The sequence below is a fragment of the Nannobrachium achirus genome (assembly GCF_963921795.1).
Source record: "Nannobrachium achirus genome assembly, chromosome: 20".
NCBI lineage: Eukaryota > Metazoa > Chordata > Actinopteri > Myctophiformes > Myctophidae > Nannobrachium > Nannobrachium achirus.
The window spans coordinates 51967005-51993381 of record NC_137827.1 but is presented as its reverse complement, the minus strand read 5'-3'; the positions used below and the strand labels follow the sequence as shown (position 1 = coordinate 51993381).

At 44.7% G+C, this 26377-nt stretch overlaps 1 protein-coding gene across 1 annotated transcript; it reads left to right on the top strand.

Annotated features, from left to right (window-relative positions):
* Window positions 1–13114: 13114 nt before the first annotated feature.
* LOC308306235 (thimet oligopeptidase-like) lies at window positions 13115–14848 on the top strand (the record flags this gene model as incomplete). Its single annotated transcript, XM_080751134.1, has 1 exon — window positions 13115–14848. One exon carries the CDS (start codon window positions 13115–13117, stop codon window positions 14846–14848), a length of 1734 nt encoding a protein of 577 aa, XP_080607260.1.
* Between the last annotated feature and the right edge of the window lie 11529 nt (window positions 14849–26377).

The following is a 26377-nucleotide window of genomic DNA, read 5'->3' as shown; positions in this document are numbered from 1 at the left end:
ACAGATACTTTTACATCACAGAATCAACTCCTCCCCTAATTACCATTCACCAAACACTGTGGGGTGTGGCTAACTTCAGCTGGGTCACCGCCCACCATGACATCCATGCATACTTAACGAACTGGGGGTGTGGCCACATAAAAACCCAATTTGAACTCTTTCTGTATACTTTTTTGGAAAAAATCTTCCTCCTAGTATAATCATAATACCTGATAATCATGTTTTAGAGGGGGGGGGGAAATCATGGCACCACCTCTTTAAGTGAAATCACTTACCCTACCTTTAAGTGTTCAAAAAGTTAGTTAAGTTAGTTAAGTTCCCCAAATTGACCATTGTTTCTAAGACCTCGCGCACACTTTTTCAATGAAATTATTCAAGTGTTCAAAAAGTTAGTTAAGTTAGTTAAGTTCCCCAAATTGACCATTGTTTCTAAGACCTCGCGCACACTTTTTCAATGAAATTATTCCTCATGAACTTGCTTTACACGTACGTACGTACGTACGTACGTACGTACGTGCATGCGTGCGTGTGCATGTGTGGACAGTGGACACGAATGCACGCAGTGGCACATGCACACACAGGTGTTTTGCGGAACCGGTTTCCCACCACTGCATGGGACGTGTCCAGCATTCATCATCGTTCCCCCTGCACCTCTCCCAACAGAAACAATGGCCTCCCCTCCTCCAGTCTACATTACACTCCTTGACCTGTGGAGACGGAGACAGAACAGTGGCACTCCGACGCGGCAACGCGCCGCAACAAACCGGCAGCACAATGGCACACATATAGCCAGCCGCGCAGCTGGCGCATACAATCTCGTCTCCTCTCCCAAAAGAACGTGCACAAAAAAAGAACACCGTAGTCCCTGTCACTACTCGCCCATAACTGTTGGTCTTCTCGGGGAGGGTGTGGGACGACCACGCGTCTCCCCCGATACACGTGGGAGTCGCCATACAGACGCCTCTTTTCAGCAGACAGCGAGGTATAGTTTCATAGGAAGAGTGTAACTATTGTCTTTGTTTTACTCTGACGCCTAATTTATACTGATGTGTGAGCCAAGCCATGGCTACTGGCTTCTATGGATTCAATAGTATCTAGTGCAAAGCCGTTAGCCGTGAACCCTGAGCTGCATGGTCTCACAAACAGTGGTTGAAAAGGTACTCACATGGGGTGGCGTCTGGCCTACTGGTCCACATGGGCTTTGTGTAGCCTGGCGGCGTCGCCTGTTCGATTCCCGGTCCAGATGACCTGTGCCACATGTCACTCCCCATTTCCTGTCAGTCTAGTCTCCTATCAAATAAAAGCATAAAAAACTGCATAAAAGAAAAAGCACTCGTACATTTTACTTTTGTTACACATTTTTACATATTTTAAGTAAAAGTATCAATACTGCAATATAGAAATGCTCTCTTAGAAGTAAAAAGTCCGGAATTCAAAATGTACTTGAGAAAAAGTATGAAAGTGTTGGAATCAAAATGTACTTAAAGTACCAAAAGTAAAAGTTCAAAATCTTTGAAAATAGCAGATCTACAAGCTCACACGCGTTGTGAGCTTGTAGATCAGCTATTTTCAAATTACCAAGGTATAAAATAGGGCTAAAGGGGTTTATGTATGTTTTATAACATATTATAATTTATAGGGCCAAAGTAACTAGTAACTAAAATTTTATAATAAATGCAGTGGAGTACAATATTTGGATCCAAGATGTATTGGAGTAGAATTCAAAGTATTGGAAATTGGAAATACTCAAGGATATTACAAATATACTTCGTGCCAACTGAGTTTCCCCCGGGCCATGGGATCAATAAAGCTGTCCGTCCGTATGTCTGTATGTCCGTCCGTCCGTCCGTTTCAACAATATAGTATTATAGAGACAATACAGATAGTCAGTACATTGTATTTCCATATGTGGGCCATGTGTAATACAATAGGAATTACTGGCATGAGCAATTGATAATTCTAACAATACGGCAATACTGTCGGACTGTTGAGCATTTAAGGCACACAGTGTGAAGAGTGCAGCGAGAGAATGACTCCATTTCCACAGTGCAGACACAAACGGGCACTCCACATAAAAGATGTATTATAATTTTTATTTCATGATACCGGGACCTTTTCAAACGCAAATATAAGCCTCTAATTTGAAGCGTATAAAGCCGCTTTTGTGGCAATACGCTGAGCACAATTTAGCCAAATGTCGACACAAGACTGTATCAGTGATTGACAATGATAACGTCTAATGAGGGAGCTTCAGAACAGCCCGCCGTAATTGTCCTCGCTAGTGCTCGGGTTAATTTTCCAGATATGTGAAAAGAATAGCAAGCCGTTGAGGAAATTAATTATTTCTGTTATTTCCACACGGCGGAATCCTTGACATTTACACATCTGAAAACTGTCAGTGCTGCTACAGCAACGAATGGCGTCCACGAGGCCGCATTGCTCGCAGCTCTCATCGTGCTGAATGGAGTTGAGATTGTATTTCTCCAAGTTTCTTTTGCTTTTCTCTTTTCAACGCAAATGGTCATACTTCAAACATGAGAGAGACTCCTTTCTAATGAAAGAGAAAGCGTGTAGTAGAGGTCAGGATAGTCTAAACATTGACAGTTAAATATAGTTTTCCCGCATGAGCTTATCCTTGTGATTAGGCAGATGATACAAGCTTGCACATCTGCCATGTTTGAACATTTTACAAAAGTCTTGAACATGTTTGAAACCTTTTGAATGTATATTTGTATTTGTCTAACTTCACCTCTGGAGGTCCCTAGCTGGCACAAAACATGTTCCTCTGCGGGCTCCGCGGCCAAATACATACAAAAAGTTTTAGAACTTTTGATTTAGAAGGCACTACAACTATCCATTGTGGGCTTATAAGGCTGCAATTTGGTCCATTGTTGGAACAGAAATTAAAATATAAAGTTCAGTGTCTATAGAGTCAGGCCACTGAGTAAGTGATGAACGCTGTCTCCATTTCAGTCGTACTGTACATGCTCCCATTACAGTGGCACTATCTCTTTATGTATACAGTATATGCCCGTGAATATACTCCGTTCCCACATATTTCATATACATATCTGCTGCTATGTGATGTCTTTATTTGCACAAGAGACTGCACTACTCTGCCTTTACTAGGTTTTGCACCGCTTAATGCATATCATTCACTGTCGAGTAGAAATCTCTTTTTATGTTTCGTCATGAATCAACGCCTTGTTTTTATACTGCGTTCAGTGCGTTGTGTGACGGTGTCGGGCCAAAGCGCAGCAGAAGTAGCCAATCTTGTTATAAGTTTGTAGATCAGCTACTTTTGTAATTTTTGGTTAATTTTCCACTTCCCAAACGTTTTACCGTAGCTCAAGGCCCATAAGAGAATTCATCAGAATTTAGTTTGCCCCAGGATCCAAACTAGTGAAAGAAAGCACCAGATCAACGCGTCGCTTCGTGCCGTGCTGTGAACTTGTAGATCTTGGTATGTTCACTTCTTCTCATTTTATTCATGAACTACTGTCTTTCCATGACATCCCACTAGATACAAATGTTTACAAGAGAGACCTGGCCAAACCATGAACTGTACAGTGTTTTTATTGTGCGTGTGCGTGTGCATGTGTGTGTGTGTGTGTGTGTGTGTGTGTGTGTGTGTGTGTGTGTGTGTGTGTGTGTGTGTGTGTGTGTGTGCGTGTGTGTGTGTGTGTGTGTGTGCGCGCGCATGCGTGTGAGTGAGTGTGTGCGCATGCGTGTGTGTGAGTGAGTGAGTGTGGTTTGTGTACCAAGAACTCAAAGCCACACACGTGCGCAGAGGGACTGAGAGGGCCTGTTAGTGTGTGGCTTGTGTGGCGTGTGTGTGTGTGTGTGTGTGTGTGTGTGTGTGTGTGTGTGTGTGTGTGTGTGTGTGTGTGTGTGTGTGTGTGTGTGTGCCTGTGCCTGTGTGTGTGTGTGTGTGTGTGTGTGTGTGTGTGTGTGTGTGTGTGTGTGTGTGTGTGTGTGTGTGTGTGTGTGTGTGTGTGCATGCGCGTGTGACCTTTGAATGACCACTGTGTCATTAGGGTAGAAAACCCAGAGCCTCTCACTCAAGACCCTCCTCCCACATGAGGACCCGACCATCTGACATCAATCTGGGCCCAGACGCACACACACACACACACACACATGCACACACGCACATACACACGCACACACTGAACTGTCACCAATGATCCATTATTTGAGTGAGCTGCAAAAATACACACACAATGGCTCATATGTAACTCATCGCGTAGATACAAGCACATGCCAAAATGCATAATCTCACATAATAAGGTCAAAAAAGAAAGTAAAAGAAACAAAGAAAGAAAAAGAAACAGAAGAACGGACAACAGAACATCCATCCATGGTGCGAGGGAGAGTGGTCAGTTCAGCTTCCATATACGTCGTTGTTGGGTGGAAACCTTGCATGTCCAAAACCATTCGTTTTGTGTTTAACATTTAGAAAATGATTTAAACTAGTGAAAATAGCCGATCTCCATGCACACAACGCCTTGCTGTGTGAGATACGAGTTTTCTGCCCGACAGACAGTGACGATATTCTAGTTGGGTAACAATGTCTTTGCGTGCGTGTGGTGTGTGTGTATATACAGTATATCGTCGTTGTCGGGTGGAAACCTTGTATGTCCAAAACCGTTCGTTTTGTATTTATCATTTTAAAACAATTTAAACTAGTGAAAACAGACGATCTACAAGTTGTGTGCTTGTAGATCGGCTGTTTTCACTACTTTTTTTGCGACGGCCTTGGATGATGAAGCAGGGCTTTAGTTTGCGAAAGAACGTACACATTTGAAACTTGGAGATACAAGGTTTCCACCCGACAACGACGATATGACATATGACATTATCTGAGGTGTGTGACAAATAACAGGAGCATATAGGTTGTGTTTTTGTGTTTCCATACGGTACGGTTCATTCATTACCGGGGCGTCTCGGAGGACACGGCGACGGCGGCGTGCGGGTCTCCCTCGGTCACGCCGCCGAGCGACGCGTCCTTCCTCGCACAGGGTGGATGTCAAATGAAGTGCTCCTCCTCTCAATCTCCGTATGCAAATGCTGTGGGGGAGAGAGAGAGAGAGAGAGAGAGAGAGAGAGAGAGAGAGCACACAGACAAAGAAAGGACCGGGTCAAACCAGAGAGATGTTGCAGACAAAGAACACGGGCCAGACAAAGAAACAGAGAAAAGGCAGACAGAGAGAAGCAGTGATTTATAGAGAGAGAAAGAAAAGGAACATTATCACGTTGTCAATGTGCACATGTCTGTTCCACTGTTGATCTTGATCATAGTCGATAGAAACGATAATACTTGCGATGCAACCTGTGTGGACACTCACTCTCTATTTCGGTCAAATCTAGATATTTCGAGGATCCGTTGTTTTTTCGAGGTCCTATAGTCCGGTTAGGGTTAGGGTTTAGGCTTAGCATTCACCAGTGCTGGCAGGTTAGCATTCACCAGCGTCGGCAGGTTAGCGTTCACCAGCGTCGGCAGGTTAGCCTCGGACTAGTGGTACCTCGAAACAATGGGTCCTCAGAATAGCGATAGCTGTCGACCAGGGAGAGATATGAGTTACGATTCTGTCCCTATCAGGACTTCACAACGCTCGGCTTGGCCACTCGCTATAGCCTGACTGCTCACTCGACGGGGCCTCTCCTTTTGAGGGCGCACCTCTGTCGTTTTGTTTAGGCCTTCATGGGTTTTGAGAACGGCACTTCACAACGATGTGATGGTCACAATAGGTCAGAAGCTATAGAAATTGAGGTGTTACTCACTCACTCACGGACGTACGTACCTGCCCTTTTACCCGTCTGTAAAAAGTGCCCTCTCCAGACCATGAATGCAGTTTTTACTATGGTGAAAGAAACACAAATGCCACTCTTTCCATGCCATACCTGAAGGCAGCATTCAAGAGAATTGCCTTGTCCGAACTCTCCTGAACTTGAAAGCAGCATCTTATGCTCAAAGAATCTGAATTGCGGCTCTCTTCGTAGAAATCCATGCCGTTACGCCACATCTCCAGTATTGACTTGATTATGCTTAGTTCAGTGTGGTATCAAGCACCAAAATAAACTCATAACTTGTCGATATTTCCACCAAAAGGCCCTTTTATAAATTTCAGCGCCTGCCTCTCTAACGTCCTCTGCACGTCCCTGTTACTGAGCCTAAGCACCATTAATATCCTTATTTGAACCATGAACCGATTTTTGATTGATTGATTGTCTTACACTGTACGTCAACTTAAATCTAAATGAGTTGTTTTATGTCTTTCCTGATCTCTAATAGGATTAAGGGGCATGCTAAAACAAGATGACGTGCCACTCAATGTGCTTCCTTTGTAATGTGTTACTGCAGTGTACACACACACACACACACACACACACACACACACACGCACGCATGCACACGCACACACACACACACACACACACACACACACACACACACACACACACACACACACACACACACACACACACACACACACACACACACACACACACACACACACACACACACACCACATTAATCTCAGCCTAGACTTGTATTATTTAGGTACCAGAATAATTGAAAATATTCATATGCATCGGTGTAATTTTCACACGCATAATCAGCTGCGTTGATTACCGCGCACCGGGCCATATGTGAGGATGATGTTACTTTTAAACAGTAAAGGGATTTGCCCTGTTGGATTAGCGCCAAAGCAGGGATCTCGTGCAAATTACAAAAAAAAGAGGAAAAAGAAAGAAAACACTCTCTCCTAATATCTTCTTCGTTTTGTGGGGAAACATGTTTTAAGCGTGGAAGGAGATGCTGAAAAGTTTCGGGGTGTTGCTCCTCAGCCGTGCCAACGACAAACAAGTGTGTCTGACAGCTCGACGATTTAATCCCCCCGTTTTTAATTTGCTAATCGTTATTTTCAAATTAGATTTTTCCATAGTCGGAGGAGGGTGGGGGGAAGAGGGCATATGTGTTGTACATTAATCTACGTTGCTTTTTTTGAGCGTATCATTGTTTGTGCATGGACTAAAAATAAATAAACGAGAATTCAATTTTTGGCAGAGAGGTTTGGTGTAGAGGGGACAAAGAGCAGACCAAGTACAGAGTGAAAGGTCATGTTTATTAAGTTTTTACGGTTCAAGTGGTTAAATATCTGAAAACACAAATTTACATGAACCCAAAATACACTGATGGTCGTGCTGCCAAATGATGAAACTATTTGGAATCTATTAACAGGTTGTGGGGGTCCCTGCTTCATCTCTCTCTCGACTAAGGGGTCCTTGGCCTGAAAACATGAAGACCCCTGGTGTACGGACATGTTTATATGACCCCATGGTTGGAGAGCCCCTATATAAACCAGCTGAACCCTCTGAATCCCACGTCCCGAGAGTCCAACAATAGCCGGATACAGACTGACCAGCTATAATGGACTCCCAACTCCCCCTGTTTATACCTCATCTTTAAATTAAGTAAACTCGCCCATTCTGGGGTCTATAAATTCCACCCGCCGGGACTAAGAATGGAGTGTTACTCTCTCTCTCTCTCTCTCTCTCTCTCTCTCTCTCTCTCTCTCTCTCTCTCTCTCTCTCTCTCTCTCTCTCTCTCTCTCTCTCTCTAGGGGTGTCACACCAAATTCTGGGCCCTGGGTACAAGGATTCAGTTCACTCACATTTTGTGCTTTGACTATTGAAAAATAGCAGATATACAAGCTGCGAGCTTGTCGGTCTGCTATTTTTGAAAAAGTGTGAAAATTCGTGAGGAGTCTGAATATTTCAAATCCTTCTAAGGTTTTTTGGAGAAAAAAAAAAACAATGTTTCTATGTTAGTGGCGCTCAAATATTCTCATGTGAAGGACCCTCAAAATGATATGCATTTGTCCACGGACCCCCATCTCAAAACATTTAGTTCCAGGAACCCCCCAGAAGCAAGATTTTAGTTACAAATGTTCGCTTAAAAAGTACATAATATTCAAAGATTTGCACACAATTTCACAACTTAAAGAATTGCAGATCTTTGAGATCTAGCTTGTATATCTGCTATTTTTCAATAGCTATAAAGTATAAAATAATTCCAAGGCCCCCTCCACCTTGGGCCCTAGTAACTCAGTCCCACTTTTCCCCCCCTTGTGACACCCCTGCTCCCTCGCCAGCCAGCCAGCCAAGCCCAGCCAAGCCGTTTTGGTCAGTGGATTTACCGCGGGAGTAATAACTGTCAGGCCAAATGCCTGGTAAAGTGGCGGACAAGGGGAAGCCGGGGCGGAGAAGGGGAGGGGGGAGTATTTATCACGGTATTGACTTTGTGACTGCGGTGTCGTGAACTCTTTTGTCATAAACTGGAGCACTCCGGAGGAGAGAGGAGAGAGAGAGAGAGAGAGAGAGAGAGAGAGAGAGAGAGAGAGAGAGAGAGAGAGAGAGAGAGAGAGAGCGGGGAACGGCGGGGCGATCGATCCGCTGGAAAACTGCTGTCAGCGCGGGCTCCCTGGGAGCATTGCTTTTGTTGCAGCCACTTAGGGGCCTGATAAATGCCCCCGCCCCTACACTCGCCTGCCCCCCCGCCCCCCTGCCCGCCCAGCCCGCTAGTAGCTCAGGAGACCACGGCCAGGTCGTGCACTGCACCAGGGACGTGCAGAGAATGTTAGAGAGGCAGGGGCTGACATTTCTAAAAAGGGCCTTTTGGTGAAAATATTGAAAATAGCTGACCAGCTCACCTGCTTAGAGGTCGGCTATTTTCAGTACTTGATAGACTAAACTAAGCTTAATCATGTCAATAGTGAAGGTGTTGTGGCATGCATTTCTACACAGAGAGGGCAATTCTTTCAACATGTGCTGCATTCAAGTTCAGGAGATCTTGGACAATGGCATGGAAAGACAGCATTTGCATTTCCTTCACCATAGAAAAACTGCATGCATGGTCTGGAAAGGGCACTTTTTACACACAAGTAAAATGGCAGGGGCTCTTTGATGTCTATGTGTGCACGTGCCTGCAATGCACACGCACGCACACACTGGTGGGAAAGACACCGAAGCCCTAGTTGCTCCCGGTGAGCAGGTTGGTGCCATATGCATAGTACTGTGTTCTATCTGTCTGTCTTTCAATGTTATATGAGTTACATGAAGTGGTTCCTGTATAAATAAGCTGAAAAGCTTACTAGGATCTTATTTTACTTGACCTTGCATCAGTGACCTCTACTGTCATGAAACTGTACTTTTTTTCAGATGCAACCTTCTAATCAATTCTTCAATCAATCCATCAAACCCCCAAAAACTGTGAGCCAATTGTGTTTCACACAGCCCGACAAAGCCGGACGCACCACTCCATCCAAGTCGCGGCCTCGCGGGCGATACGCTGCATTGGACGCACCGAAACCGTTTACGTCCGTCGCGGCTTTCATCGCGACGAAACGTCTTTTTGGACGTGGGGCTTCATCAGAAGGTGTCAAAGTTATATAGCGATCTCCCGCGGAAGACACTTCCTCAAGACCCCGCCGTGACGTGTAACCTCGCCTCATCTGTTCTTCTAACATCAAACCTGTCGCTTTCAATGAGCCCTCCCCTGGGGGGCGTCGCCCTGCTCTGACCTTTACCCGTCCTCTCTTTCTGATATACTCTTTCTGATGTACTCCTCTCCTCTCCTCTCCTCTCCTCTCCTCTCCTCTCCTCTCCTCTCCTCTCCTCTCCTCTCCTCTCGGGGTGGTTAGCAGCAAGCAGTAGTGTTGTACGGCAGGGGTCTTCAACGTTTTCAGGTCAGGCCAAGGACCCCTTAGTTGAGAGATGAAGCAGGGACCCCCACAACCTTTTCATAGATTCCATAGTTTCATTGTTTGACTGCACAATCATCAGTGCAATTTCGGATTCATGTCAATTTGCGTTTTTAGATATTTAACCACTTGAACCGTCAACTCTAAATGATTAAACTTGACCTTTCACTCTGTACTTAGTCTGCTCTTTTCCCCTCTACACCAAACGTCTTTACCGAAAATAGCCGAGGCGTTGTGAGCTTGTAGATCAGCTATTTTTGGCTAAAGTTCTCAGAATAAGAGCACTAGGGTTCAAGTTGTTAATATAAAAAAGGATTTGAAGATTTGGAAGACCCCCCCTGTAGTAACTCTGAGGATCCCCTAGGGGTCCCGGACCCCCTGTTGAAGACCCCTGTTTGTACGGTGTGGGTCTAGCCGTCCAGATGAATATATAGGAAATCGATACTGTCTGCGTCGTCCATGGGCGGTCAGAGAGCGCCGCGTGTAAAACAGACCCCAGGTGATGGATGACGACAAGCCCTGGTGTGTGTGTGTGTGTGTGCGTGCGTGCGTGCGCGTGCCTGTTTGCGTGCCTGTGTGAAGTGGTGCTTGACGTTAGCCAGACACGCAGTCCTTGACCGTGACCCCTGCTAACCTAACCCGTCTCCCCTCCCTGAGCCATGGGTGAGGGGTGAGGGGTCGCCGGGGTCGGACCGAGGCGACTCCCTCTGGGAGAGGGCTGGGAGGGGGGAGGGGGAGGGAGGGAGGGGGGAGGGGGGGTCCCCCGGGGAGGGTCCTGCCGTGAACATAACCCTTGACCCTCCCCGCTCGTCTGGCTTGTCAGGGGGGGGGGGGGGGGGGGGTGGAGGTGGGTGGAGGAATGTGGGGATTAATGGACGGGGCAGGTTATGGGAGAAAGGGAGGAGGAGGGTGAAAATGAGGCCAATTCACCCGTCTGTCATTCTGTCTGTCTGGGGTTTTTTAGTTGAACTTGACCGTGGGCCGGAAAACGTTTAGGCCGGGGCCCGGGCCCGGGCTCTGAGCATGCAACAAAGCACACTGCATTAAATGTCAGTGGTGCTCAAACTTTTTTTCATGTCAAGGACCATCCAAAATGATATGTATTTGGCCACAGACCACTATCTCAAAATATGTACTTCCAGGGAACCCCCAGAAGCAACATTTGAGTTACAAATGTTCACTCTAAAAATACATATATTCAAAGATTTGCACACATTTTCACGACTTTTTCAAAAACAGCAGATCTACAAGCTCACAGCGTGAGCTGAAGTATAAAATAAATAATCTGCGTCTTAAAGTGTTTAAGTGGTTCTGATTCATGATTTGTGTTGTAGTCCAGCATCCTCTTTACGTTAAAGTAGTTAACCCCCAAAATCACTTTTTTTTCCCAGCATAGATTACTCTCGCCATGGAGACTTGAGTTCCATAACATTTCTTTTTTGTATTTGTCGCATTCCTAAGACAAAAGTTTGATTGTAGTAAATTTAACGGATCCCCATCCGAAATCAATCGGGGTACATTCATTGGTAATCAATTTTTTGTCTTTTTGAATTTGAATTTGAAAAAACGACAAATATTATTGAACTCAAGTCTCCATGCCTTGAGTAATCAATAGAAAAACATCATTTGGGGGGTGAACTACTCCTTTAAGATCCTCTGATGTTAGAGGAGAGGAGTGAATCCCTATTTTGGGCATGTCATTTTAGGCGGAAGTTGCCAAAAACATTTTCAAATATTTTCAAAACATTTCCAAATGCTTTATTTATTTATGTATCTATTTATTTCTGAAATGTTCTACAATTTTCAAATGTTTTACAAAACTCCACAGATAAAAAGAAAGAATAACAAAACATTGCCAAAAACAGATCTACAAGCCAACAAAAGGGTTAAAGGGGCATGAAACTATAGTCCGATTTTGTAGCTTGTTTCCCTGTTAAGTTTAAAAACCGAGGAAGGATAAAAACATGACAGGCTGACCTTATAGTTCACTGTGATGTAAGCAACACAGCAGCTGCAGCTCGTAAAACGGATAATGGGTGTGTTAGATTAAGGAGTGACAGCGTGCAAGCAGCGCAGGCCGTACTCAACAGTATCGTTGAGCCAAACCCAGCAGAAGTGTGACATTGTTGATGACACGGGGATGACATTTCTCAACGTTTTAGTGGTCGTCTTTCACCAGGCATGAAAACCACCCCCAGCTTTCGACATGACACTCAACGATGTTCACTCCGGTGATGTCAGTGGGGTTAAAGCAGGGGTCTTCAACGTTTACAGTCCAAGGACCCCTTAGTTGAGAGAGAGAGATGAAGCAGGGAGGGACCCTTCACTACCTTTTCATAGATTCCATATTGTTTCACTGTTTGTCAGCACGGTCATCACTGTGTATTTTGGATTCATGTCAATTTGTGCTTTGAGATATTTAACCATGTGAACAACAGTCAGTTAATACACATGACCTTTCACTCTGCACTTAGTCTGCTCTTTTCCCCCTCTCAACCAAAGCCATTCTAGCCGATCTACAAGCTCACGACACCTCACAGCGCGACATCACCAAGAACGCAAGACCAGTATGTTCTCTCAAATCTTCATAGACCAAGTTTATTCTCCTCAAAAAAATCAAACCTCGGTTCGAAGTGAAGCGGTGAATTTTTATTCTATCTGTTCTAGAGCTATGAAATCTGTGTTCTAGATCTATACATTGTGTGTTCTAGATCTATACTTTCTATGTGCTTTAGTTCCATATTTTTATGAATTCTGAATGATTGAATGATTTTGTCTGGAGGGCCAAATTGTCATATGAAGCTTGACCAATCCTCAATTCCGCATGCACCTGACATGTATGGGACATGTACAGGACAGACATTCTCACTCCTTGAGAATCTATGGGAATCCTCAAAAAAACATGTACGGGACAGATCGCTTCAAAAATTACAGAGGAGTGTGTGTGCCGACAGTATAGTACAAAGGCAGAGCATTGAACCAATGAGCAGGCCCACACTGTTTCGTAGGAACAGTATTTCTAGATATTCTGACCGTAGGTCGCAGTTTAGTATGTGAACCGTCTGTAATGCCTGAAACTGTGGTTCCCCTGACACATCACTGTGACATCACAGGTGACATCAAAGGTGTATGTATTTGTGTGTGTGTGTGTGTGTGTGTGTGTGTGTGTGTGTGTGTGTGTGTGTGTGTGTGTGTGTGTGTGTGTGTGTGTGTGTGTGTGTGTGTGTGTGTGTGTGTGAGAGAGTCATCAATAGTAATGTGATTTCATAAACTGAACTGGATTAAAGAAGACATTGACATCTAAACGGATGGAACGGACAACTCAAACAATCCAATCCTCACGTAAGATGGGAGCTACAGGTGCAGTGGATCTTAGCAGCCCTGCTCTGGTCTGCACCGAGAACCGCCTGCGCTGGGATCTGAGCCCCGAACAGATCCGGCAGATGTCTGACGAGCTCATCACCAAGACCAAGAAGGTGCTCGCCACCGTGGGGTCCCTGGAGCTGGACAGAGTGACCCTCAACAACACTCTGAAGGCCCTGGCTGACATGGAAACTGAGTACACCGCACAGGTGAGATCGTTGCACCTCCTCAGAGGCTTGTCTCCCAGTATCGAGGTGAGGACCGCCAGCACAGAAGCATACGATAAGCTGTATAAGTTCGGGAAGACGTTCATGAGAATGACGGTGACAATCTACAAGAGGATTCTTGCTCTGGGATTGAAGGTGGATGGAGACGGTCTTAGTGCAGAGGATAAGAGATACGTGGAGATGCTGGCTGGGAAAAGTTTCAGGGAGATACAATCTGAGACGGAAAGGATTAAGCGTCTAAGTAATCTAACATTCACAAAGGCGGTTGCACCACGAGGGCTTCGAATTCGTAGTCATGCTACAAAGGCTAAGAATTACAAGGGGAAACTACGAGCAGAACAAATTCCTTGCATGCGCACCCGCGTCTTGGAGTTGTTGGAGAAATGTGCTCAACAGAGAGCTTTGCAGGGCTTCTGCTACACCTTTGCTGACGTCTTCAACACGGACATAAACACGGCACCGTCTGCCAAGATGGTCTCCGACTTCCTGGAGTTATTGGCCCATAAGCTGAAGCCACTGGGAGACAAAGTGAGAGCGATCCTCATCAAACTAAAGGAGGATGAGTGTGTGGAGGACCTGGAGGCTCAGGTGGTAAAGAACCAGTTTGGAGTATTGAAGGAGTATTTTCCCTTGGAGGTGGTGACCCAGGGTATGATGGACATCTGCCAGGACCTGCTGGGTCTGTCCTTCAGCCCGGTGCACGGCGTCCCCGTGTGGCATCCCGACGTCACTCTGTACCACGTCACCGACCGCTCCTCTGGACAGACACTCGGACAGCTCTACCTTGACCTGTTCACCAGAGAGGGAAAGGATATGGGTGCAGATGTTGCTGGATATTTCGCCCCAATTCAGCCCGGCTGTCTGCTGTCTGATGGGAGAAGACAGATGGCTGTTGCCGCCATAGTGACCGAGTTCAGCAAACCCACGGCCGACACCCCCTGCCTGCTGAAACACAGCGATGTGCAGACCTTATTCCATGAGTTTGGTCACGCCATGCACTTCCTCTGTGCTCAGGTCGACTACGCTGTGTTCAACGCATGCAACGTGGGGCTGGACTTTCTGGAGGCTCCGTCCCAGATGCTGGAGAACTGGGTTTGGGAGAAGGAACCGCTGCGGAGAATCTCTAAACACTACGAGACGGGAGCTCCCATTCCTGACGACCTGCTGGACAAACTCATGGAGTCTCGCCTCGCCAACAATGCTATGCGCACCCTGATGAGGATAGACTGGGCTAAATTGGATCACTTAAAGGCAGGTGGCCCTGGTGTGTATCAGTACTTGTGGAGCGAGGTATACTCCATGGACATGTTCTACAGCCGTTTCAAACAGGAAGGAATCATGAACCCCAAGGTGGGTCTGGACTACAGGAACTGCATCCTGAAGCCTGGTGCCTCCAAGGACGCCGAGGAGATGCTGAAGAACTTCTTGGGTCGTGAACTCAACGAGGAGGCGTTCCTCCTGAGCAGAGGAATAGCGGTTTCAAAAAGATAACGGTTTCTTAGTGTGCTCCCAGAGACAATTTACGATTTTGGCATTTAGCAGACGCTTTTAATCCAAAGCGACTTACAATAAGCAAGGTATTGGTAATACATCAATATAATAAGCAAGTTAATATGTCAGTACATGAACAACAATTCAACAAATGCACAGGAATATCAATCTAGAAAAAAAACAATGACATAGGTAGACCACGCACCTAATCAGTAAAAAAAATAACTTAAAAACCTAAAAATGCTATCTAGCTTCATGTCTGGTCATCGAGGGAGGGGCAGTGTTACAGTAGTGCTATGGGTTTAGGTGGAGTCTGAAGAGGTGAGTGAGTCTTCAGTCCACGGCGGAAGCTAAGGAGTCTGCTAGGGAGTCTAGTTCTAAGTGCAACAGGGAGTTTATTCCACAGTTCGGGGGCCAGGAGGGCAAATTGTCTAGGACGAGTGGATTTTTGTCCTGGGGTTTTTAGCAAGGGTTCTGAAGGTCAGCATCAGTGTTTTGTATTCAGTGTGGACCGCAACTGGGAGCCAGTGGAGGGAGCGGAGAAGGGGGGAGACATGTGAGAATGTTGGCTGGTTGAAGACCAGTCGTGCTGCGGCATTTTGGATCAGAGAGCCTACACTCACCATGAGGAGAAAACTAGACTGCATTCTGTCGAGGTGCCAACTTGCATCTCGTGCACTACTTGTGCATCAGTAAGTAGAACAAGTAACAAGTACTGCGATCGCTGCTGTTTGGTGCTGTCTGTCTGTATGTGACCAGTTACCTATATGGAGATTCCTGGATGATAGTCAACAATGTGATGTCAGAACATGCCCATATATGGCCATTACCAAATATGGGCATTCCCAGATATGCCTTTGATATTGATGACATCGGGAGAGGGATCTACATATAGCATGCCAGGCCGGCATAAATCGTATTTTATAATTATTAATATTTTAAATAAAAAATAAAAAATGTATAACAAATATCCTCTCAGGGTGGGCCCTGGTCCAAAATGTTTTCAGACGGGGGTCAACGCCGGCCAAACACATCCATTTGGGGGTCCTTTTCATAAAAATAAATGTTTGAGAACATCTACCCCATAACGGGGTTGCCTGGACCCAGATGTCGCAGCATGTAGGAGGGCCGTTATCTTCTTTTAGCCATGGGGGTGGGGGGGGGGGGCTAATAGCAGCGGAGTGGTGTGTGTGTGTGTGTGTGTGTGTGTGTGTGTGTGTGTGTGTGTGTGTGTGTGTGTTATACACTGAGTGGGGGGGTAACTACCTGGAAAACGACCATGCTGGGTCTGAAGGGCCTCCCCCGAGGAGAGGGGGCCGACAACAGCTCAGCAGCGCGCCCGAGGGCCCCAACGTGCACGCACGCACGTGTGTGTGTATTTTACGTGCTATGTGGTTAAGTGCTCGCACTCAAACTGTGTGTGCGTGTGCGTGCGTTTTGTGATGGCCCATTGGAGGAGGTGATTTCAGCGTGAGGCTGGGAGTGCCCTTTGTCTACAGTGAGGGCAGAGACACTATTGATTTAGGGGTAAGTGGACAATTCATTGATTGGCTTAATGACACTGGGTGAAGGGGACAAAAAAAAGGAAAATAAAGGCTCAAACTATCCCAAAACTGGATAGGAAGGAGCCCATGGATAGGATTCTGTTGTTTGGGGGGCAATCTCGCTTTTGCGAACGCCCATCATTTCGACCGGAGGGTTAGCGACTCACTCCATGGAGGTTAAGGTTAGGGTGATGGTTAGAGTCGGGTGTCGAAAAAAAGATGACATGTAGTAACAGCGACACGCTCCCTTGTTTGGATGGAGAAGGGAAAAGCTAGCCTATTGCTTTTTAATTATGATTGAGGTAGAATGTGGAAATGAACGATGAGTATTAAATTAAAGGTCAAAGGAAAATCTCACACAGTTTAATGTAAAATACATATCGTCACTGTCGGGCAGAAACCTCGTATCTTCAAGTTTCAAATGTGTACGTTTTTTCGCTAAGTAAAGCCCTGCTTCATCAGACAAGGCTGTCGCACAAAAGTAGTGAAAACAGCAGATCTACAAGCACACAACGCCGTTGTGTGCTTGTAGATCGGCTATTTTCACGATTTAGTAAAAAAAAACAATTATAAAAACGAAGGTTTTTTTGGACATACAAGGTTTCCACCCGACAACAACGAAATAAATAATAAATGACCCTGCTAAACTCTATAGCCTGTAGAGTAGTAGAACATCTGCAAGCTCAAAACCTGCCACTTCCTGCAATACTTTGAGCTCGTAGATCTGCTGCTTTTGTATGTGTGTGTGTGTGTATATATGATCACCTAGGGCAATGCATAACAAAATAAACACACAAAAAGTAAAACTATGGAGATACTGTAAGAGGTCTCTAGCAGACAGCAAGGATATATTGTATAGGTGTTGCCTGTATGCTGTTGTTGCGACCGTCAGGTCGCAGTTACTATCAAAACCTCCACCGTCTGTCTGTCAGTCACACGTCACACTTTTGCCCTTCTCATATCTCCGCCACCGTTTCCTCGATCCATGCCAAACTTTGCACACACACTCCTGGCTGCCAAACCACTAGCTCCACCCCTCATTTCTCACATGGCCTCTTCTAGCGCCACCATGAGGCAGATTCTTGCAAAACACATTTTTGGACACTGTTCCTACAAATGTTGCCCTAAAATCACACAAAGCGGTACACAGTATGTCTACAGTCTAGAGTCATGTCATCAACATGGATCTGTCACATTTAGCGCCAACATCAGGCCGATTTTTACATGCGACCTGGCGGTCAGTCTTCAGTTCATTATTGATGGTGCTTGCGGTGACGGTGGCTACGACCAGCCCCTCTAAAGATCTGAAGGATCTTCTCTGGTTGGTCTTGGAGGGGAAGCTATACTGCTCAACACACTTCAATGACCCAACAAATGGGTTACTCTCAGAAAGTTAACCCAGAAATACTAACTCAAACAACCAAGGAATTGGGCTAAAATAACCCAGGAAATGGTTAACGATCAGAAAAATAACCTAAAAATTTGACCCAACAGAATCAATCCAGAAACTGCCTTAGAGAAATAACCCAAGTTTTTTTTTTTTTTTATATATGTATACTGTACCTTTGTAGATTTTAGGCCCTGCGCGCGCGCACGCACGCACGCACGCACACACACACACACACACACACACACACACACACACACACACACACACACACACACACACACACACACACACACACACACACACACACACACACACACACACACACACACACACACACACACACACACACACACACACACACCGTGCTCTCTTTATGAACAACAGTAATTATAGGATGGTGTCGATCACATGCCCTATGATGAAATGTTTTTCTTGACTAATGAAAACACTGTGACATCATGACAGTCATGTGAGCATCACTTTTTTTTTACTTTTTTTTTTCGCCTCAGCAACGATGAAAACAACCACACACACACACTTTTTCTCCTTTTCCTTGTCAGTGGGTCGCTCCGGGCCAAGGGAACGCTATTAGCACAGTATATCGCGAGGTGCTGCATGTCGAATCAAATTAAATGGGGTGGAAAAACAAAGGGATAAAAATAGTTTCCACAGAACACAAACTTTTATTTTGTCTCTATATACTACTGTATATGTGGACACAACCCAGGTTGGTGGGAGGGGAGGGGGGGAGGGGTGATCTGGGGGCATCTCTGAATAAGATAGCAGCTTTAAAATGAAATAGCTGATTTACTGTGAGCTTGTAGTAGACCGATTACAACCCGTGGATTTGTTGCGACCGTTAGGTCGCAGTTACCCCTACTCATATCTCCGCCACCCCTCATTTCTCACATGGCCCTCTTCTAGCGCCACCATGAGGCAGATTCTTGCAAGACACATTTTTAGACACTGCTCCTACAGATTTTGCCCTAGAATCACACAAAGCGGTACACAGTATCTCTACATCAAAATGCATGCATCAAAATGCATCTGTCCCATCTAGCGCCACCATCCGGACGATTTTTGAAAAACACATTTTTAGACACTGTTCCTACAGATTTTGCCCAAAAATTCACCATATGCCCTCCTGATTGGCTACCATTGCCTTCTAAAGTTTGTCTATGCGACCCGACGGTCGCTTATCTCGCGATTCAGGGAGTTTTACTGGTTTTACTTGACTTGAGGTGACATCATACAGTTTTTCTGTGCATGGTGTGACTCAGTAGATGCACAGTCGGACCATAGTATAGAACAGACACTGTGAGCTTGTAGATCTGCTATTTTCAAACATTTTGTACTTTTAACTTTTGGTACTTTAAGTACATTTTGAACACTTTCATACTTTAACTCAAGTACATTTTGAATTCCAGACCTTTACTTGTAACAGAGTATCTACATTGCATATCCACATATCGTCGTTGTCGGGTGAAAACCTTGTACGTCCAAAACCTTTCGTTTTGAAATTATCATTTAAAACATGATTTAAACTAGTGAAAACAGCCGATCTATACAAGCACACACCGCCTCGCACTGCGGCCTGATTATGGATCCCACTGGGAAAGATGGATGGAAACGGCATAGAGCGCTCGTTTTCAGTTATTGTCCACGACATTGCAAGCGGCGCGAAGGCCAGCGGACCTTGGTCCTGCTCTTCGCGCCCGAGCGCCGCCGGCGCGAGTGCCCGCGAAGAGTGGGCCAGAGTTACGAAGCCGTGGTGAATGCAATCGTTCTATGCAATCGTTCTATTTACGGCCTGCAAGCGCACGATAAACGCAATGATAATTGGGTTTTGGTGCACCTCGCGCGGTCCAAGTGACTACAACGGAGCGCTCCCTACGTCCGGTTCAGCCAATCACAAGCTTCAAAAATGAGTCCGGGGCGTGGTTATCCATCTTTCCCAGTGGGATCCATAATCACGCCGCACTGCGAGGCGTTGTGTGCTTGTAGATCTGCTGTTTTCACTACTTTTGTGCGACGGCATTGTATGATGAAGCAGGGCTTACACTTTGCAGAAAACATACAAATTTGAAACTTGGAGATACGAGGTTTCTGCCCGACAGTGACGATATATTGATACGTTTACTTGAGTAAAATATGTGAGTACTTTTTCCACCACTGATCAGGGATTGGCTGGGAGGACACAGGTGGAGAAAACAAGTAATGGCAGGGTCAAAACAGGTAACAGTAACAAGGCAAAACAAGACAAGACATCACTACATAGAAAAGAAAAAGTATACAACAGACAGGTCATGACACTGTGACTGTTTTGACTGTAACTTCAAAGACTGCATGCTGATATTTTACTGTATGTCTTTCTCTTTAGTGACATTTTGAGTCGTTGAAGTGTCTTTTTTTCCTAGAATTAGCCAAGAAGGTTGTGGGCCACCCATTCCAAATTCTTTATTGTTTTGTAATACATTGACACATATTGCATGTGCATAGTGTGTGTGTGTGTGTGTGTGTGTATGTGTGTGTGTGTGTGTGTGTGTGTGTGTGTGTGTGTGTGTGTGTGTGTGTGTGTGTGTGTGTGTGTGTGTGTGTGTGTGTGTGTGTGTGTGTGTGTGTGTGTGTGTGTGTGTGTGCGTGTGTGCGTCTGTGCATGTGCACTTGTGTGTGCGTGAGAGAGAGAGAGAAACAAGCAATCTGTTACCAATGACATCATCATCGTGGATTCCAAGCTAATTGAAAATACACTTGATGGGGAAGTGAGCGTGCTGAAATAGAAGCCATTCTTGCATTCATACTACTACTATAGGGCCTACTACTACTACTAATGATAATAATAATAATAATAATAATAACCTGCCTACCGATGATATCACTGGTAGGCAGGTTTCTGAACTGTCCACAGCCCTCCTCTGAGACAGAGTAGATACTAGACAGATATAATGCAGATCTTATCAAGCCTTAGTGATGACCAATTATATTAAGATAACATTGAAATGGTTGGAGTGGCCCTTTAATCATGTCTTCTTTTCTTTTCAGACAAACACATATACTGTACACCAGGGGTTCTTAAACTTTTTTGGCTCAGGGCACCCCTATAAATAGTTTTTTTTTTTTTTTTTTCATCCGAGGCACCCCTACATTATATTCATAATTTTCACTACCAGGCCAGCACCATATATGTACAGTATGGCATATTTTAGCCATTATGTTGTGAGGAAAACGTTGAGATAAATAATAGCCATTTTGGTTATAACTGACTAAAAATATATATTGTTAAGTGTCCAAATAAATTCTAAATATTATCAAGTTATCTCGCGGCACCCCGGAGTGCACTGCACATACATGTACAATTAAACACATAAAGACATGTGTGCATATTTAATTCTGCAACTGAAGTCGGGGTTAGCCCAGGGCTCCGTACAAGCTAGAACTGCCACAGTGAGAATGGAACAGAGAGAGAGAAGAAAAAAGAAACAGGCAGCATAACTCGCAAAACCTCCGGCGATGTGTCAGCGAGCGAGCTTCGAGGAAGAAAACAATTTTCGTACGAAATTATGTTTCGCCGCAGCGACAATGCCGGGGCTAATTTGGAGTTGTGAGTTTTGACACTGAGGAAAATGCTAGGCCTGGAGTCAAGCGCTCCAAACCGGCCTGTCAGACAACACTGCCTATTTTCAAACCACATGTCTGTGTTTATCTTTTTTTCAGCCACAAAATATGAAATATGTGTGGAGTGTGGATATACATCTGTATCTCTGTGTAACGCATGCTCCCTCTCTCTCTCTCTCTCTCTCTCTCTCTCTCTCTCTCTCTCTCTCCATGTTCACACACAGGGGCGTCACAAGGGGAGGGGGGGGGGGGGGGGGTGGGACTGAGTTACTAGGGCCCAAGGTGGAGGGGCCTTAATTATTTTATACTTTTGCTATTGAAAAATAGCAGATATACAAGCTCACAGCGCGGCACCGAGTGCCGCGCTGCGAGCTTGTAGATCTGCTATTTTTGAAGAGTCGTGTGCAAATCTTTGAATGTATATTTTAAACAAACATTAATTTTGTAACTCACATTTTGCCTCTGGGGGGTCCCTGGAACGAAATATTTTGAGATGGGGGTCCGTGGCCAAATACATATCATTTTGAAAAAGTGTGAGCACCACTGACATAGAAACATAGGATTTTCAAAAAACCTTAGAAGGATTTGAAATATTCAAAGACTTGCACAAATGTTCAAGATTTTTCAAAAATAGCAGAACTACAAGCTCGCAGTGCCGCGCTGCGAGCTTGTAGATCTGCTATTTTTCAATAGTTAAAGCACAAAATAATAATGCGCGGGCCCGCAGTGAATCCTTATACCCAGTGCCCAGATTTTGGTGCGACACCCGTTCACACATGCACACTCGAGCACAAGCAGCAGTGAACTACAGCTGGGAGGTTGCAGCTTGGGCCACCTACACTACAGTATGCACACTACACAACGCTGCATCTTATCTTACTTCAGTTGGGGAGCGTTATCGGAGCGTTATCAGTGAGAGATTGCAGGAGCACGGATAGATAGAGGCTTCTACGGGGGAGAAGCATGCATGGAACAGGTTAGCGGAGGTGAAGAGAGGCGCTGGGAGATGAAGGCGTCTTTTCTTTTTTCTTTTTTGCCTGTGAGGTGAGGGGCCCGCATGTGTATACTGTTGCAGTAGTGGAAGTATACTATAGACGCCTCAGGGAGCCCTGGTACCCATATATGGAGATCCATGTACTGTATACATCCCTTTTATGCCCATACATGGAGATCCTTGTCTGAACCAGCCACACAGATATGGGCCGTCTCCCTCCGTATATGAGCATTCCCATATGAAGTCCTGTTAGATATGGGCTTAATATTGATGCCATCAGGGATCCCCATATATGGTCATAAAAGGGATTCTGTTAGAGTGGTTCCCATGACATCACATCATACAATCCCTTGTGCCCATACATGGAGATCCCTATCTGAACCAGCCACACAGAGATAGAAATTAATCAATAAAATAGGCGTACATAAATAACAAAAATACAAAAAGTTTTTTTTTTTGCCAGGTGTAACTGATGCCGTAACCCTTGCATACACTCCAGGTTATAAAATGGATACATTTAAACAAAAGGTTCAGAATTCATTCTGTGAATCCACCTGCAGCATTCAATGCAACAACCAGTGTTGGGCAAGTTACTTTAAAAAAGTAACTTATTACTTTACTAGTTACTGCTCTGAAAAAGTAACTTGTTACGTTACTAGTTACTAAATTATAAAAGTAACTTGTTACTAGTTACCTTACTTTACTTTAAAAAATATATATAATCAAAACGAAGCATTTTGGAAAAAGTCAGTTACACTTTGGAAAGTCAGTTACACTTTTATTTTTTTGCCCTGCAAGGCCCGAATTAATTTCTACTGGCCCCAAAAAAAATAAATCAGATGGTGTTGTAGGAGTCCTAATCACAGGAAAATGTAATTTTAAAAAAATTAAAAAGTTTTTGTAATGTTTTATAGCCATAAATCATAAATCATGTTCTAATTCGCATTTTAGTGAGGAATAGCTTCAGTTAAGAAGTGAGATGTTGTTCAACCAGAAGCTGGAATTTCAACTTCTCTGGGAAGTGTGAATGTCATTCTCTGTGGGGGGTATTTATATGCAAATATCGTGGCCAATGGCATTGTAATACTAAACAATAGGATTTAATGGTGATGTTAATGTGAAAAAAGAACAGGAAAACTAATTATAACATTTTTCTAAAAAATGATTTAAAAAACGTTGCCAAAAAGCAAGGGGGCTTCAATAATGACCTTATAAAGAAAAAAGACAACTCCCTGTCATTGTAGCAATTATTATGCATAGAAATGCAGTGGAACAATAAAGCTAAAGATATGTTTAGAAATGTTGACAGGAATATAATCATTGTAGCCTTTTTCAAACCAAGTTGTGAACTTTGTGCTGTGCACACTGACTAGTTCTACTCAAAGGTTGCGATGGAAAGCATTGTTGATCAAGCATGTTTCATATCTAGCTATAGCCCCATATAGAACCTCACCCGTCGCTGCGTCGGAGCACAACAGGACCTGGACGCAGCGACGGGTGAGATTCTATATGGGGCTAATCTAGCTAGCACTTGCATTACGTGGCTTGGCAATCAATCTGACATGCTGTGGCGATTTTGGTGGAGTAGATTCTAGCGCCATTTATCTCCACAAAGTTAAAATAATGTTTCCAAGTTGCAAAGCTGCTGTTGTCTCGAGATCTCGTCAGCATTTGGAGACACTAAAACTCTCCTCCGTGTCTCTTCTCTTCACTGTTTATGTGACACAGTGGCTGTGTCCGAAATGCGGAACACGTTCCCTACTCCCTAACCCTAAATGAGGGATCCAGATGTAGTGTACTACAGTAGTGAACAAATCAGCGCATTTCGGACACTACCCCGTCGCCATCTGGTTGCGTCATCGCTGTCGCACAGTTAAAACACTCTAGCGCTGGCTTTTGGAGCAATAAATAATGCGTGATTCCTAAACCTAATAGCCGATCTACAAGCTCTCAACAGGGGGCGAAGCGACACGTTGTGAGCTTGTACATCAACTCCCCAATGTGGATTGGAAATAACATACCAACATGTTGCGTTGTTATTATGAGAAATAGGCCAAATATAATTATGTTTTTATTCATCACAATTCAATAAAATAATGTTAAAAAATGTATAGGCCTATATATATTTTTTAAATTGTATTCATTCATTGGTGAATCAATGAATGAATAATGTTTATGCCACATTCATTTGTCTCACATGCAGACATACACCCATGTTTGTGATAAAATAGGTTATTCTTGCTAATTTAAATAACATTATTTTATCATGATTATTATCAGCTGTGGAAGGTTGGGAAGAAAAGATCGAAAAACAAAAGCCTCCAGCGTCTATTCTCGTATGTTCTCTTCATAAACAACTTTAGAGCTGTTTTCATCATTAAATGATGAAAAGCAAATTTTGTTCTCTGGTGACAATGCTGTGGACAGTTGTTTTCTTTAGCCGGTGGTTCTGCTACGAGCGGTTCTGTTGCGTTTGCTCAGCAACAGGTGGCTACGCCTCCTGCCATGCAGAGACGCAGAGACGAACCTGCAGTGTGCGTGTGCGCGTGCATTGTGGGGCGGCAGGGCTTGAATAGCGCTTGAATAGTGACCATCGAATCCTCACTACAAATCCAAATGCATTGTGGGATACTTCAGTACACTATATTAGGGTACAAAAATGCTCACTATACATTCGGACACTAGTTCAAAATGGCGGAGCCCCATTTTAGTACACTACATTAGTGAATAGGGTGGATTTCGGACACAGCCAGTGTGTGTGCGCTGGCTTCGAGTGTGTGTGTATTTTTTAAGACCCGCCAAGGCCGTCTCTGATTGGCTTAGCCTGAAGGTTTAAGCTAGGTCAACCAATCATTGCTCCTCTACAGCACATCAAGTTAGTGTGCTAGACCAGGCATGCCTTTCACTCTACTGTGAGATTTACCACAGACACATGCAGGCATGCAGGGGAAGTTTATGACAGGGCAGGGGAGGGGAGGCTCCGCTGACCGCTGCCGTTCTCACAGTCTGCTCTCCGCTGCGGAGATTGGACCTCTGAAAGTAACTTGCCACTTAAAACCACGGTAACTAGAACGGCGTTATTGAAATGGGAAAGGTAACGAGTTACGTTATTAGTTACCGAGAAAAGTAGTTTCATTACGTAACGTAACGTAACGTAACGGCGTTCTTCCCAACACTGGCAACAACTGTAATAGGCCTAGTGATTTGAGCTATTGAATATAGTCTCTACCCACCAAAAGAAAGAAAGTAAGGTAGTAAAGTATAATTATTGCCCTTTTCTTTAGGTTCTATAGAAGCAAAACATAGCCGGGGGGAATCAAGATCCAAAAATAACCAAATCCATATCCTCCCCTTGACAGGTGCAGCTGAGCGTATAGGCCCAAAAAGCTCACGCCGTACGCAAATGATGACGTGCTGCTAGAACCATTGTTGAATATATATATACTACAAAAATAAAAGTCTGGTGGGCATTGTGTGCCTTTTGTGCCTCGCGGTCTCCGCTCCCCTATGGCAGCTCCGCTTGTCCGCGCGTTCGCTGACTTTGCATTGTGCTCGGAGCGGAGGAACTTAAATAATGAACCCGCACCAAGAACAGGGGCAGAGAGAGAGAGAGAGAGAGAGAGAGAGAGAGAGAGAGAGAGAGAGAGAGAGAGAGAGAAGGGGAGACATGAGCGTGGCTCTCCCGCTCTGGGCAGAGAAAAAGGCGAAAAGGAAGCCAGTTTGGTGAAAGTCGGTGAATATGTCACCACAATATAGGCGTAATGCTCAGCAGCCATATTGGAAAGAAATTGGGCCTCTTCCTTACTTCCTTCACAGGTGTAGCTCAAACTTTTGAATTCCAAGTGCCCCCACAACTCTGAGTGTACAAATGGAACCAAATGGACCCATATGGGACCATTTGGTTCCATTTGTACACTCTCATAGTTACACACCCGAACCGGCCATTTGGAGCCCCCTCAATAAACTGATTTATGAGTTCCAATCTG